This window comes from Hemiscyllium ocellatum, chromosome 37 (genome assembly GCF_020745735.1).
Source record: "Hemiscyllium ocellatum isolate sHemOce1 chromosome 37, sHemOce1.pat.X.cur, whole genome shotgun sequence".
NCBI lineage: Eukaryota > Metazoa > Chordata > Chondrichthyes > Orectolobiformes > Hemiscylliidae > Hemiscyllium > Hemiscyllium ocellatum.
In genome coordinates, this window is record NC_083437.1 from 21,262,789 (window position 1) to 21,276,889 (window position 14,101).

The 14,101-nt window shown below is 42.6% G+C and overlaps 1 protein-coding gene across 1 annotated transcript in view; it reads left to right on the forward strand.

Moving 5' to 3' along the window:
* Window positions 1-588: 588 nt before the first annotated feature.
* mfap2 (microfibril associated protein 2) overlaps window positions 589-14,101 on the forward strand; it is a 43,112-nt gene continuing 29,599 nt past the window's right edge. The window contains exons 1-4 of the mRNA XM_060852075.1: window positions 589-677; window positions 8,173-8,262; window positions 10,613-10,699; window positions 13,060-13,095. Coding sequence (XP_060708058.1) covers window positions 8,220-8,262; window positions 10,613-10,699; window positions 13,060-13,095 — 166 coding nt within the window. The 5' untranslated portion in view covers window positions 589-677; window positions 8,173-8,219. The remainder of the gene's footprint in view (window positions 678-8,172; window positions 8,263-10,612; window positions 10,700-13,059; window positions 13,096-14,101) is intronic.

Sequence of the window (14,101 nt, forward strand, 5' to 3'; positions counted from 1 at the left end):
AAACGTCGAATCTCCTGTTCCTTGGATGCTGCCTGACCTGCTGCGTTTTTCCAGCAACACATTTTCAGCTCTGGAAGAACATAGCAACCCTGTTTTAAAGGAGGGTTACACTCAAAACGTTGCCTTCTCCACCTTCTGATGCTGCCTGGCTTGCTGAGTTCTTCCAGCCTCCTGATGGTCTACCTTGTAATAATGCTGAAAAATGTGTTGCTGGTTAAAGCACAGCAGGTCAGGCAGCATACAAGAAACAGGAAATTCGACGTTTCGGGCCAGAGCCCTTCATCATTTTTCAGCTCTGATCTCCAGCATCTGCAGACCTCACTTTTTACCTTGTAATAATGGCCAGTTTGGTGCTGACTCCAGCCATATCCATAAACTACAGGGGGGACTGTGATAGAGACGGTGGTCAGAAGGCAAATCACGGCTTGTAAAATAAATAACTAAAGTATTTTTGCTGCCGTTTACTTTGCTGACCCTGTGAAAGTTACTAAACATTGAGTTAATTGCGGACGGCTTGTGGGACATCCTTGACACTGGGATTTACGTTGTTGTGAAGTGACCAGGCTTTAAGACCCAGTGGAGCCCTGAGTCAGGGGCAGGAGTTGGTGTGCCATCTGGGGTGTGTTTCAATCAGACTCAGTGCGAGAGAATTTGTGGGAGTTGCACAAGCGGATCCGGTAAGAAAGATCACTCTATATTAGATATTGTGTGGAAGATCCACAAATACAAGCTGATCACTAACTTCGATTCTTCTCTTTGTACTTTCCTGCAGTCTGTGGCACTTTGATGACCTCATAGTCTGACTTTAGACAAAACTTCAAAATCTGCAGCTGCCTGTGAATTATCTTTCAGATCTATTTGTTAACTCATTAGAAACTCTTGGGGATTGTCCAAATTGACTTTATAGAAGGAGTGAGTGGGAATCCAAGCTGAAGAAAAATGCATTTTGTGCGCTTTTCATTTTTATTCCCCCAATTAGGATCACCCTGCGAGGTGTGAACTATTCCTGGGCTCAGTCTGGGCTCTAAGTCTGTGACTTTCCTACAGCATTTCATATAAATATAACTTTCCGGAAAAAAGCCTGTTGAATCAAACTTTTTTTTTAAAAATAGATGTACATTTTAAGAAGAATGCTTAAAAGAAAACCCAACTCTCTTTGTTCTGTTGGTTGCTGAAGCCTTGGGTTTGTAGAGCTGGAGGTGGGGGAGGTGTGTGTGTGGATGGATGGGGAGGGGGTTGGAGGATACACTGTAATTACACCCAGATGTGTGCTCCAGCAACTGCAGATTTGCCAGAACACAGCAGGGACTCCTGCAGAGAAAGCTGAATTGTGAGGCTTCCAAATGACACAGACCTGGCTTACTGCCCTAGTAAGGGCTGGAATCTCATCCAGTGATCTCCCACAGGATCAACTCCATTTTACCAACAGAGGTGCTGCTTCTAAACCATTCTTAATGCGTTTTGCCATCAGTTTGTCAACAAGAATCTCAACACATTTTAATGTAGCAAAAATGCCCCTGCTAGGCCACTATACAGGACTGTTACTGAACAACGTTTGACATTGAGTCAATTAGGAAATATTGGATAGGAGGTTACATTCAAAAGGGCATTAACTGGTTATCTGAAAAGGAAGAATGTGCAGAGTTGCAGGGAGGAGGCAGGAAATTAGTCATTCGGCAAGCTGGTGCAGACAAGGTGGGTCAAACAGACTCCATCTTCTTTCTGTGTAATAATTGTCACTGATTGTACAGTCAAGGAAATGGGTTTTAAAGGTCATTTTAAAGGAGGGAGAGATATGGAGCACTTCAAGAAAGCAATTACAGATCTTGGAGCACAGACAGCTGAAGACATGGCAGCAATGATGGGGTGAAGGATGCATTGAAGCCAAAACCACACAGGGGTCTCATGGATGTTAAATTCTATCTAAACAAGAGGCAGAGGCAGTGACAGAAAATTGCAAATCTTTGTTCAAAAAAATGAGAGTTGGATATGTCTGGCAATTACAAACCCAACAAAAGATTAATGATGATGGCACAGAAGCTTCTAGAAACAAAAGTCATGGGGAAAATTAACAGGCAAGAACTAATAGAGGAGAGTCAGAGTGGACAAAGGACAGCACAGACAGCTAAGGACAAACATGCATCTTGATTTGAGTTTTGATGAATTAACAGGGTGTCAAATTTTGTTTAACAGTACATTCCAGGGGACCACTTTGAGACAGGTTACTGTTGGATAAGGACAGTGCAGTTAATGTTCTGTACGTTGATTTCAAAACAAAGGTTTTGGTAAAGTACCACATTAGGCAATTATTAACAACATTTGTGCCCAAGCAACAAAAAGGGCAGTAAGAATATTGATATAAAATTGCCTGAGGAACAGAAAACAGTTGTGATTTTCTTTTTGCAGAATCAGGGAAGGATACTGTGGTTAGTCGTTGTTCAGTCCCAGACCCATTGCTAGGTTTGGTATACATTAATGACATTAATTTATATATACGTAGCCGTGAGTTAGGAGCAGGCGGAGGCTGTCTGTCTCTATCTTGGGCTGCTTCACTATTCAATGGTTACGGGACAATCTCCATCACTACAGTCCCAAAGTTGGAAAGTAATAAGGATGTAAAATTGATCCCAATTGGTTGTGGCCAACTCTACCTTAGCACAACCAGAAATAGTCACTGACTTTTGTTGGGGTTCAGTCGCAAGGAGTACTCTCCATCTTCACTGAAGGGAGTATTCCTCATGTGTGAGTTTAGACAAATGTGTCTGTGGAATTTGTTTAGAAAGTATTAGAATCGAAACAGATTTTGTGGCTTCCCTCAACTTCTGCTTAGCGGATTTGCCCCGAGTTGGCACTGAATAATTAGATTAGATGATTAGATTCCCTACAGTGTGGAAACAGGCTCTTCGGCCCAACAAGTCCACACCGACCCTCTGAAGAGTAACCCATCCAGACCCATTTCCTAATTTAGCATGGCCAATTCACCTGACCTGCACATTTTTGGATTGTGGGAGGAAACCGGAGAACCCGGAGGAAACCCTCACAGACACAGGGAGAATGTGCAAACTCCACACAGACAGTCGCCCAAGGCTGGAATCGAACCTGGGTCCCTGGCGCTGTAAGGCAGCAGTGCTAACCACTGAGCCACCATGCCGCCCATAAGGAGTGACAACCCTAGTTGATATAATATTCCTCTACCCACCTCCTCAAGCCCAGTACTGTGTCCTGGCTGAAAGTAGTCTCCTTATGGAGTCATAGAGGTGTACAGCACAGAAACAGGCTCACGTGACTAAATACTGGACACTGGACATTGTGTGATTTCAGGCGGCATGGTGGCTCAATGTTTAGCACTGCTGCCTCACAGCACCAGCGACCTGGGTTTGATTCCAGCCACGGGCGACTGTCTGTGTGGGTTCTTCCTATATCTGTGTGGGTTTCGTCTGGGTGCTCCATTTTCTTCCCACAGTCCACAGATGTGTAGGTTAGGTGAATTGGCCACGCTAAATTGCTCAGGGATGTGTAGGTTTGGTTCGTTATTTAGGGATAAATACAGGATAAAAGGGGAGGAGAATGAGTCTGGGTGGGTTATTCTTCGGAAGGTCGGTGTGGACTTGTTGGGCCAAAGGGCCTATTTCCACACTTTAGGGATTCTAGGATACCCAGTGTATCAAAAACAGGAAATTAGGGTATGTATGCATGTGGCTGGATGATCAGGCAAAACACACAACTGCCCCTTATAACTGCATTAGCTTGCTGTCAAAACAGAAGCAACAATTGTGAGACTCCAAACAATACCAGTGTAATAATTAATCACAGTGTAATCCCTCTTGAATGGAGAAGTGTATCAGATGCAAAAAGAATAGAAACATTGAAATATTGTGACAAGGTCAAAGAAACTGATTGTGGAACACAAATCCCAATTCTCTGGCAGGAAGAGTCTGAGGATTACCTGTCCGCTGATGCTAATCACCAATAACTCGCACTTGTTTGTTCACTTTGCTCAGAGCAGGAGATAATGGACACTGGTTTGTTGCATGGGTTGAAGAGAAGGCGCTTTAGAAAGTGGAGGAAAGAGGTTAGATGCAAGAAATTAGGAGCAGAAACAAATGAACTGGACCCTGGAACCTGCTACAAAGCTCGATAAGATCATGGCCAATCTGATTGTATTTTGAATTTTGCAAAGCAATTTCAGAGATGGGGGTCATGTTAGCTAACAGTGACAGAGTAGAGAAAAGATAGTGGAGGTAGTGTTGATTAACAAAGGGAATAAGGATAACATTAAAGGGGGTTGCTGAGGAATGATAGCTGAAGTATTCAGAGACAAGAATTGGTTGCTAAGTGTACAAGAAAACAGTAGAAACATCGGGGACCGGGCCAACCCAGATCAAAGTGAGCAGGAATGAACCCATGGAAGCAGAATGTCAAGCAAGACATGGAAACCCTGAGTAGTGTTTCAAAGACAGAAGTTGGGATCTTCTGCAGAAATTCAGGTGCAGATAAAAGTAAGCAGGTTGTATAAGCCCATGTGTCCAGGGTCACCCCAATTTGTTCATGGTACTCTCTAATGTATTTCTTCCTGAGGAGTTTCTCTCCCTCTCATTGTCTTGCCCCATAAATGTCTGGAGAAGGAGGCCGGGATACTGGAATGTCCTGAGGTTTCTGAGGGATATAGCTCACAAGGCAACAGTGCATAGTGTCCTTGCCTTAAAGCCAGAAGCTTTGGGTGGCTGTTGAATGTAACTGTGCAATGTGACCAGACAAGTTGATTGTCAATTTTCAAATCCTTCCAAATGTCTCTGACAGAGCATAAGAGTGGAAGAGACTGTCAGTGAGCCACAACTGAGTAGTAGGTGCAGTACAGTAGCTGCCTCTCACATTCAAAGACTCCATGCCTGACCATCCTCCACGATTCCACTGCTGATGATGATGTCTGAGGAGGCAGTGTGATTAGTCTAAGCATCTCCGGTCTAAGACTGGGACCCTATAGCTCCTTGCTGTGCTTCAAACAGCATGGATGTCAGGTCAGGTATGGGTTCAGCTGCATATATACCCCCTACCTCCCATGAGAAGGAACTTGCAGACTTTTGCTCATTACTGCTTTAAATAAGCAAATGAAATAAAATTAGGGTAGACAGTGGTATAAAAATGCATGAAGGGCAGGCAGACACAACGACCCCCTCTATTTAATTGAATATAAATTCCATCAGCTGCCATAGTGTGATCTGAACCCATATCTCTAGAGAATTAGCCTGGATCTCTGGATTACTAATCCACTGCCAATACCACTATATCACCACATGTGTCACACTTATAGTGACAAATGAGTTTTACCAATGCCTGAAAGACCAAATTATAGCCAGGGTTGTCATTTTCAGGATAATGGGTGAGCAGTGTGTGTGGGTTATATGTAACCTTTGTATTTACATAGGAATAAGATGCGGCTCACCAGAAAACCACAGGTGGTCAAGAAGATTTATGGCATGCTTGCTCCATTGGTTGGAGACAAAGTGTGGCGCTTGAAAAATGTGGCATTTATGAAAGGCTTATGCCTGAGATGTTGACTCTCTTGCTTCTTGGATGCTGCCTGACCTGATGTGCTTTTCCAGCGCTACACTTTTCGACTCTGATCTCTAGCATCTGCAGTCCTTACTTTCTCCATTGGTTAGAGATTAGAATATAAAAATTGGTAAGTCATGTTACAGCTGTATAGAACTTTAGTCAGGCCACATTTGAAAAATGGTAAACTGTTCTGGTCGTCACACTACCAGAAGGATGTGGAAGCTTTGGAAAGGGAACAGGAACAACTTAGCAGGGTGTTGCCTGGTTTGGAGGGCATTAACTATGAGGGGAGATTGGACAAACATGGTTTGTTTTCACTTAAACGTCAGAGGCTGAGGGGTGACTTGATAAAGGTTTACTAAATTATGAGAGGCATGGATAGTTGGAGCCTTTTTCCTAAGGTACAAATGTCCCTTACTAGGGGATGTGGGTTTAGAATAAAAGGGGGGAATGTTGGAAGGAGAGGTGAGCGACAAGTTTGTTGTGCAGAAGGTGCTTAGAATACACTGCCAGAGGAGATGGTAGAAAAAGATACAATAGCAATGTTTGGGAGGCACCTTGACATACATGAATAGGCAAGACACAGAAGGATACAGGCTGCATAGTGGCAAAAGGTTTTTAGTTTAGATTGACATTATATTTTGGTGTGGGATTGATGGGTTGAAGGGCCTGTGCTGTACTTTTCTTTTTTCCATTTGTTTTGCTGAGGTGATCCTAATTGAACTTAACTGATCTGCTCTATTCCTATGCTCTGTACTTCCAATATTTATTTCCTTTTCCCTTAAATGAAAAGATCACCTCCTCCATATTGCAGAGTATTCTTTGCTCCAATAACTGCATTAGAACTTACTCTTAAGTTTTCTCTTAGTGACCACTTTAAATTGGCATTTTGTCAATGATCATCAACCAGCAAAAATAGTGTTTTTTATCATACAGAGCATGATAGGATAGTAATGATCCTGGTAAGCTTGGAATCCAACCGTTTGGAGAAAGATCCAGGGACTTAAGTTCAAATCCCACCATGACAGCTGGAAGATTTACATTCATTTAATAACTCAGCTTTTATTTTGAATAAAAGCTAAATCATGGTAATGGTGTCCATGAAACAGTTGGATTATGGCGAAAACACCCTTTACTAAACACCCTTAACAGAAGGAAATATGCCACGGGTATCACATCAATGAGGTTGACTATTACTTGACCTCTGAATTGATTTAACAACCACTTGATTAAATCAAATGTCTGTCAACAATTTATAATCGTAACAGGGACTACAGTAGCACAAGGGGTTGTTCATCCCCTACTCAAGGCAGTCAATGCTGGTCTTGTCAATGATGCCAGCATCCTGCAAATGAATGAACACAAGGGAATATACAACTCTATATTAAATTTCCTTTTTATTATTCTTGCTACAATCAATATTGTACCAGTACAGTGTTGCTCCTGGTTACTAAAGCGTCTTACTCTTGCTGAATGTGTACAATGCACTTTCAGTAATTTTAATCTTCATGCTATTGAGTAATACCAAAAATTTCATAGGCACTGTAATTGTGGCCTAGCTATTGAATTGTACAAACCTATCATTATTTTGTCATCCCCTACTCCATATACATAATTATAAAACTGCTAGAGATCTTCCTTTGCGTATTTATCTACTCGTTCTCAGACCGTTGAGGAAATGTATATGTAACAGCAACTATACTTTAAAAGTATTTAATTTACTGTAAAACACTTGCCAATATTCAGAGGTCATGAAATGTACTATCATAGTGCAAGTCATTCGTCATGTAGACTGTACGCTTGTGTGTATGTATCTGCGTTCATTGAGTGCATTTCGCTAAACACAGCAGTATGTACAAGTCCAATGTCTTGTTCAAAGCACACTGACCTAGATTCACATGAAACTTGCTGCTGATGGTGAGCACATGGATAATGAATGATGGTTTTGATGAAGAGTCACCAGACTTGAAACATTAACTCCCCATAGATCCTGCCCATAGATCCCCATAGATCCTGCCTGACCTGCTGGGTTTCGCCAGCAATTTCTATTTTTGTTTTATATGAATAATTATATTCAGCATCATAGGGTAATTGATGTGAGTGGCTCCTGACTTCTTGCAACAGCCAACAGAGTGGCATAGATAACAGTTTGCTCACAATGTAATACCCTTGTCCTCTTTGTTATTCAATTGAATCATTTATATTGCTTTGACCAAATTAGGCCCTCTGCTACTAATCCCATCCAAACCATGGCATTCAAAAATTAGAGGGGGAGAAAATAGATTGACTTTGTGTTTGGGAAGCAATTGCAGCTTTTGTCTGATGCTGTTTCAGAGTATAGCTATCGGGCATTGGTATGCACTGTGTGTGGTACACATGGGAATTGTGTAGCCAGACTGAGAAAGGAAGGAATGGAGGCACTTGAGCTTTCAATTGTCTCCTTTTGTTTGGTTCTGTTTGAGTGCACTTAATGGGGAGTTAGGCAGATTGTTCCCTGGTTTCAGTTTATAGCTGTAAACAGTGAGGAATCTCAATGGGAGCAGCTGATCAAATCCATTCTGTGCAATTCTCAGTCATTTGCCTGCTAACACCTCCCTATTTGTTTGTTCATGACAGTGTGCGTGGAATTCTAACGACCCAACAAGCAGATCTTGGTTGCAGACATGGCTGCACGAGCCGCCTGCCTTGTACTTCTCTGCCTGCCTGGTGAGTACAAAAGCATGAAGCAGTGCCAAAAATACTTAGAGTAAAAAATGAGGTCTGCAGATGCTGGAGATCACAGCTGCAAATGTGTTGCTGGTCAAAGCACAGCAGGCCAGGCAGCATCTCAGGAATAGAGAATTCGACGTTTCGAGCATAAGCCCTTCATCAGGAATAATACTTAGACTGAACAACTGGAATTTCTCCTGAATGCATTTTTTATCTTGAATTCTCTCATTTTCTCCTCAATTTGCTCATCTAGTTGATTCTAGGTTGGCACTTCAGGTAGGGGTGGCATAGTGGCTCAGTGGTTAGCACTCCTGCCTCACAGTGTCAGGGTCCTGGGTTTGATTCCAGCCTCGGGTGACTGTCTGTGTGGAGTTTGCCCATTCCCCCCTTGTCTGCATGGTTTTCTTCGGGTGCTCTGGCTTCCTCCCACAGATGTGCAGGTTTGGTAAATTGGCCATGCTAAATTGCCCAAATATTCAGGGATATGTAGGTTAGGTGCATTATTCAAGGGTAAATGTAGGGTAGGGGGAATGGGTCTGGGTGGGTTACTCTTTGGAGGGTCGTTGTAGACGTTTTGGGCCAAACAGCCTGTGTCCACACTGCAGGGATTCTGTGATTTTTCTTCTATGATTCAGATGGCCCTAGGGACTTCCTGGATAGGTGATGGAAAATCAACTCTGTTCTGGTCCTGATCTGTCCTGCATCATCTGTTGATGGATCAGGTATCAGGATGGAGAGAGTCCAACTGGAATGTCCTCATGATTACATGGAAACTTGTAAGTGAGGCTAATTTTGGCAGGAGATCCAGAGAGCTCCTGATTGGTTGTTGCATGGGACTGTACCCCAAGAAGATGTTGACATACTCAGACTGCAGGAGGAAAACTGTTCTGAAAAATAGGTTTTGTCAAAAGCGTGGGTATATTCCAGATCAAGGTGATGTTGCATTAAAGATATTTCCAATTATGTTTCAGTTTTAACCATCAGTTTAGATTAGATTAGTTACAGTGTGGAAACAGGCCCTTCAGCCCAACAAGTCCACACCGACCCTCTGAAGAGCAACCCACCCAGACCCATTCCCCTAATTTAGCACGGCCAATTCACCTAACCTGCACATCTTTGGATTGTGGGAGGAAACCGGAGCAAACCCACGCAGACACGGGGAGAATGTGCAAACTCCACACAGCCTGAGGTGGGAATTGAACCCCTGTCTCTGGTGCTATGAGACAGCAGTGCTAACCACTGTGCCACCATGCTCTGGAAACAATCAGAATAATTTCTGTTCTTTGATTTGGATTGCACACTATTATGGGAAAAGGTCCTTCCTGCCACAACAAGTCATGAGGACTTGTTGACAAAAGATGTTAGACACAGAGTTGGATCTGTAATACTTGGTCCAGGGTTTTAATTAGGAAGGAAATCAAGGGTTATAGGGAAAAGGCAGGAAAGTGGAGTTGAGGATCATCATGAATGGCAGAGCAAACCTGATGGGCTGAGTGGCCTACTTCTCCTCCTATGTCTCATGGTCTTAATCAAGGTAGGGGGTTTCTTTTGAGGAGTAGCCCCACGTTGGTTGGAGTTGGAACATCCCTGGCAAGGGTCCAGGAGCAAATCACTGGGGTCTTTCTGTAGAGTGACCTATCCTACAGTAAGCCTAATGGTGTGACCCCTGGTACAATTGTGTCTTTGCCCCTGATGCAATCATCATAAAATTCAGCCTCATTGTTACTTGCTATGCTGCCTCACCAGACTGCCTACAAGTGAAGGGTATACAAACATGGAGCCAATTCAGCATTCCAGGAAGCCTCTCCCGCAATGTAGACCTGAAGATAAGAGGAGTGCAGCCACCATCAAGGTTGAAGAGGAGAGACAATGATGAAGAATAGTGGATCCCAGTGTGTGCTTTTAAAAAGCTGCAGGTGATGGAAGAAAGGGAAGGAAAACATTACAAAAGGAATCCCACAGCTTTGAAATGTTGGGAAAAAGGAGGTTGGAATAAGATAAAGTGAGATTTCAACACATTGAGAATATGGGGTGAGAAAGATCATCTTGGAGCAACAGGAGAGTGAGGTTTAGAAGAAAACTGATTGTAAATGGTCTTGGTAAAATAGAGGAATGAAGAAAGATTGTAAAGATCTTGATTCCACACAATAGTGTGAATTGGTTAATAGAAAATTTGGGGCCCCTTCTAGATTTCTCCAAATTCCTATTTCCATTGACTTCAAGACAGAAGGTAAGTGGTTGAAGTAATGATCAGTTCTCGAAATTTATGCTTTAATTTAGCCTTGTTGAGAAGTTGAAGTAAATTGAATATGTTATTGCTGTCCCACCAACTGTTTTATCTTTGCAGTGATGCTTCATGGTCAGTTTGATGATCTGCCGGAACCTCCCCTGTACCCTCTACAGCCACAGTATGGACAATATGACAGCCTTACAGGTAAGGCCTGCTCGTTTTTATCACCAGATTCTAAATGCTGATGGAATGTGAATACTGTGTGGTTACGTATTCATTATTTTAATGTTTCCATGAATGTACAGGGTTTCAATTCTGCTTCCAGCACAGCATCAGAGCACGAATAAGGAAATTTCCAGCTTTTTTGTCATACACTATCACTTAGTGATGTTGGCTACAGTACCTCGCACATCTGTAGCTTCTCTAACTGTACATCTCACTGTAACCATAGAGGGCGAAACATGGCATCAGGTACACGCCCAAGTCTGATCGGGTACAAATTTCAGCAGATTTCAGAGACTCACCACTTGTCTAGTGAGAGAGATTTCCAAATACAGAGGAAACTCGATTGTCCGAACATCGATTATCCACATTTCAGATTATCTGAACAAGATCACATGGGCCTGATGCTTGGCTAAACTGTGTTATCTGGCATTCGGTTATCCGAATATTTGATTATCCGAAGAAAATACTCCCTGCCCGTGTCCTTCGGATAATTGAGGTTCCTCTGTACTGAGATGGATGGGGCTTGTGTTTAACTCCACATACAATAAGTTTGAACATAAGGATGTGATTTTTCTGAGACACTTCGCAGCACATTAGTAGAATACAAATGGCATAAGAAAATGTTTAAAATAGGAGAATTGGGTCATTGACATGCTTCCTTGAGTTCCATAGATTTTTGAATTTGCTAAAATTTATTTGTTAAATTCCACTTCCAGTTGGTCAAATGAAGATCAGTGGTGCTGCAGTTCTGGGTTTACTGGTTTTATAGTCTGGAAAACTGAGACTGAGATTGATCCATTACAGTTAAAAAAAAAGAGGTTTCTGAGCCTGAAAGGTCCAGAATTTGAATAGCGACTTGCATTTGGGAAACCCATATTTTTCCATCATTCTGCTCACAGATGCTGACTTAGCGTCAGCCAAATTTTGCCCCCTCCCACCCCCTTTCTGCAGTCGATGGAGTCCCAGGAACAGGTATATCATATCCTTCAGGCACACATTATCAGAGAGCAGAGGAGCAACATGACATGGGCTAACGGGCTGCATTTAAGGATGCTGCCGTCACCCAGATGTCATTCCAGTCTTACACCCCATAGAAGACACAAGCTGCATCTCATGAGCTTATTCCTGGTCAGTTTAATAACGTTCCCATATTTTATTTATGAGGTGCTACGTGTAGGAAGGCCAGAGGCTTGACATATGCTGTTGCCTTAAATCAACAGGTAGGTGAACCTCAGCTATGTATACTCTGCTGAGCCTTTGACACCACTGATCAATGGGATGACCGATCTAATGGCAGTCATCAAAACCAGAGAGACAGCTGCACCCATCAATAGGAGGTAATTGTCATAGAGGGCGTTGGCTATTTTGTCTCTCCTAATGTTCTCAGAGCTGTTGTCCATGCTTTGGAGGAGGTAGATTTACTGAGTGGTCCCAGGTTTGTTGGTATTGAATGGAGTGATGGTAGAACCCGCTGCAGATTTCCTTAAAGTGACACATGACTCCATCGGGAGCAGCACTGCAAAGAAACCCTCCCTGATGTTGCTGCACAGTTTGAGAGTCACACCTATCAGTCCTTGCTCTGAGCTTGCATCTGCATCCCTTTGTTTGGGTGTGGATTCTGAGACTTCCAACTCCAAAACCATTAGCAACTCTAAAAACTTTGGTCCCAGTCTTCACTGTAAAGGTTCAATGTTCGTGCCTAATCCGAGATCCCGTGAGCTCTGAAAAATCAGTACATCCTCTCCAACCCGAAATGTTGCTTTGAAGTAAAGAAACAAATGGTACAAGAGGGTGAGCTGGAGAGAACTCAGGCCGATATTCTAAGCAGGAACAACTCATAGCTGGCTTTCAATGCACCATTGCTACCCTAAGCATCAACAAATGGCCTTTTTATCATTATTATCAAGAAGGTTCACAACCAAGATGATTTCAGGTCTCTACCTCCTTCTCATCTTTGACATTTACCTACCAAATGCCCCCCATGTCCTGCTTGTCCCATTCTGCAACAATTAAGGTAACAAGCTAAATATAGTAAAGTATCAATTCTCTGGGATTAAGGAGTTTCAGCAGAGGTGAAAGGTGTAGAATTACACAAAAGGGTTCCTCATCTCCCACCATAGCATTTGCAGAGAGCCCGAGTGAAATTGTCCGTTTCTGCTGTTTCTCTGGCGTTTCTTGCAATGTTACGACAGGAGACTAACGACCCTCCCCATGGAAATCATGGGCTTTAGGTTGTTGGTTAAACATAGTAAGAAGGCACATCATGATGCCTGTGTTTTTTTAAAAAAAAGGACATTTATGACCTGACAATGATGACTGTTCTTTTCTCTTTTCTCCAGGTGGCGAAGAATATAATCCAGATTTTGATTATACTGGTAAGGATTGGAATTGTACTTTGATTTACATCAAATAGCTTCTCCTGGCACAAGACAATGGACTTGGAATACTGTGCATGTACACTATTCCATGCCTGTGTTCAACACTAAAGAGTTCAGTTCAACAGTCAGGGACAGCCTCAATGTCAGAGATAAACTCCATAACTGCAGTTTATATAATTAGCAATTTGTTTTTAAACACTCTTCTCAGCTGAACCTTGTTTTTTATTCTTTATTCTTTCATGAAATATGAGCATCACTAACATGGTGCTTATTGCCTACTCTTTATTGCCATTGAACTGAGGTCAGTTCAGGGGGCAATTAAGGATCAACCACATTTCTCGGAGAATGGAGTCACTAGGCTTGACTAGGTAAGAACAGTTAATTTTCTTTTGAGAAAAGTTAGTAAAACAAATGGGTTTGTAAACAATAAATACTGCTGGTTGACATGGTCATCATTACTAAGACCAGATTTAGTCATGAATTGAATTGAAATTCCACCAGCTACTACATGGGATTCAAACCCATATTTCCAGACCATTAGTATGTGCCTCCTCATTGCTAATCCAGTGGCATTCCCACTCTGCCACCATCTTCCTGATTGCCTTAATGAAAAATGTACTTTTCTCCTTGAGTCTTTATCTCCCTGCTTCTGAACTGTGGAAGAGCATGCCTGGTGCAACACAAGACCACATTCACGCCTAACAGCAAAAGTTTCATTCTAGAGAAGTGAGCAGTCTCACAACCAATGGATCAGAAAAACGCTCTGCAGTTCTGACGCAAATAGTCATGAAGGGTGGTGAACAATGAAAACACTAACTGGAGGAGGAAGCTTCATGACTATTCCCTTCCTCAATGACTTGGGAGCCCAGCCTGAGAGTGCAAAAGTGAAGCATTTGCAAACGTCTTCAGGCAGAGGAGCTAAATGTATGATCCGCTGCAGGTTCCTCCTGATGCTGTTGTCATCACAGAAGCAAGATTTCGTCAATTCGATGTACTCCATGTG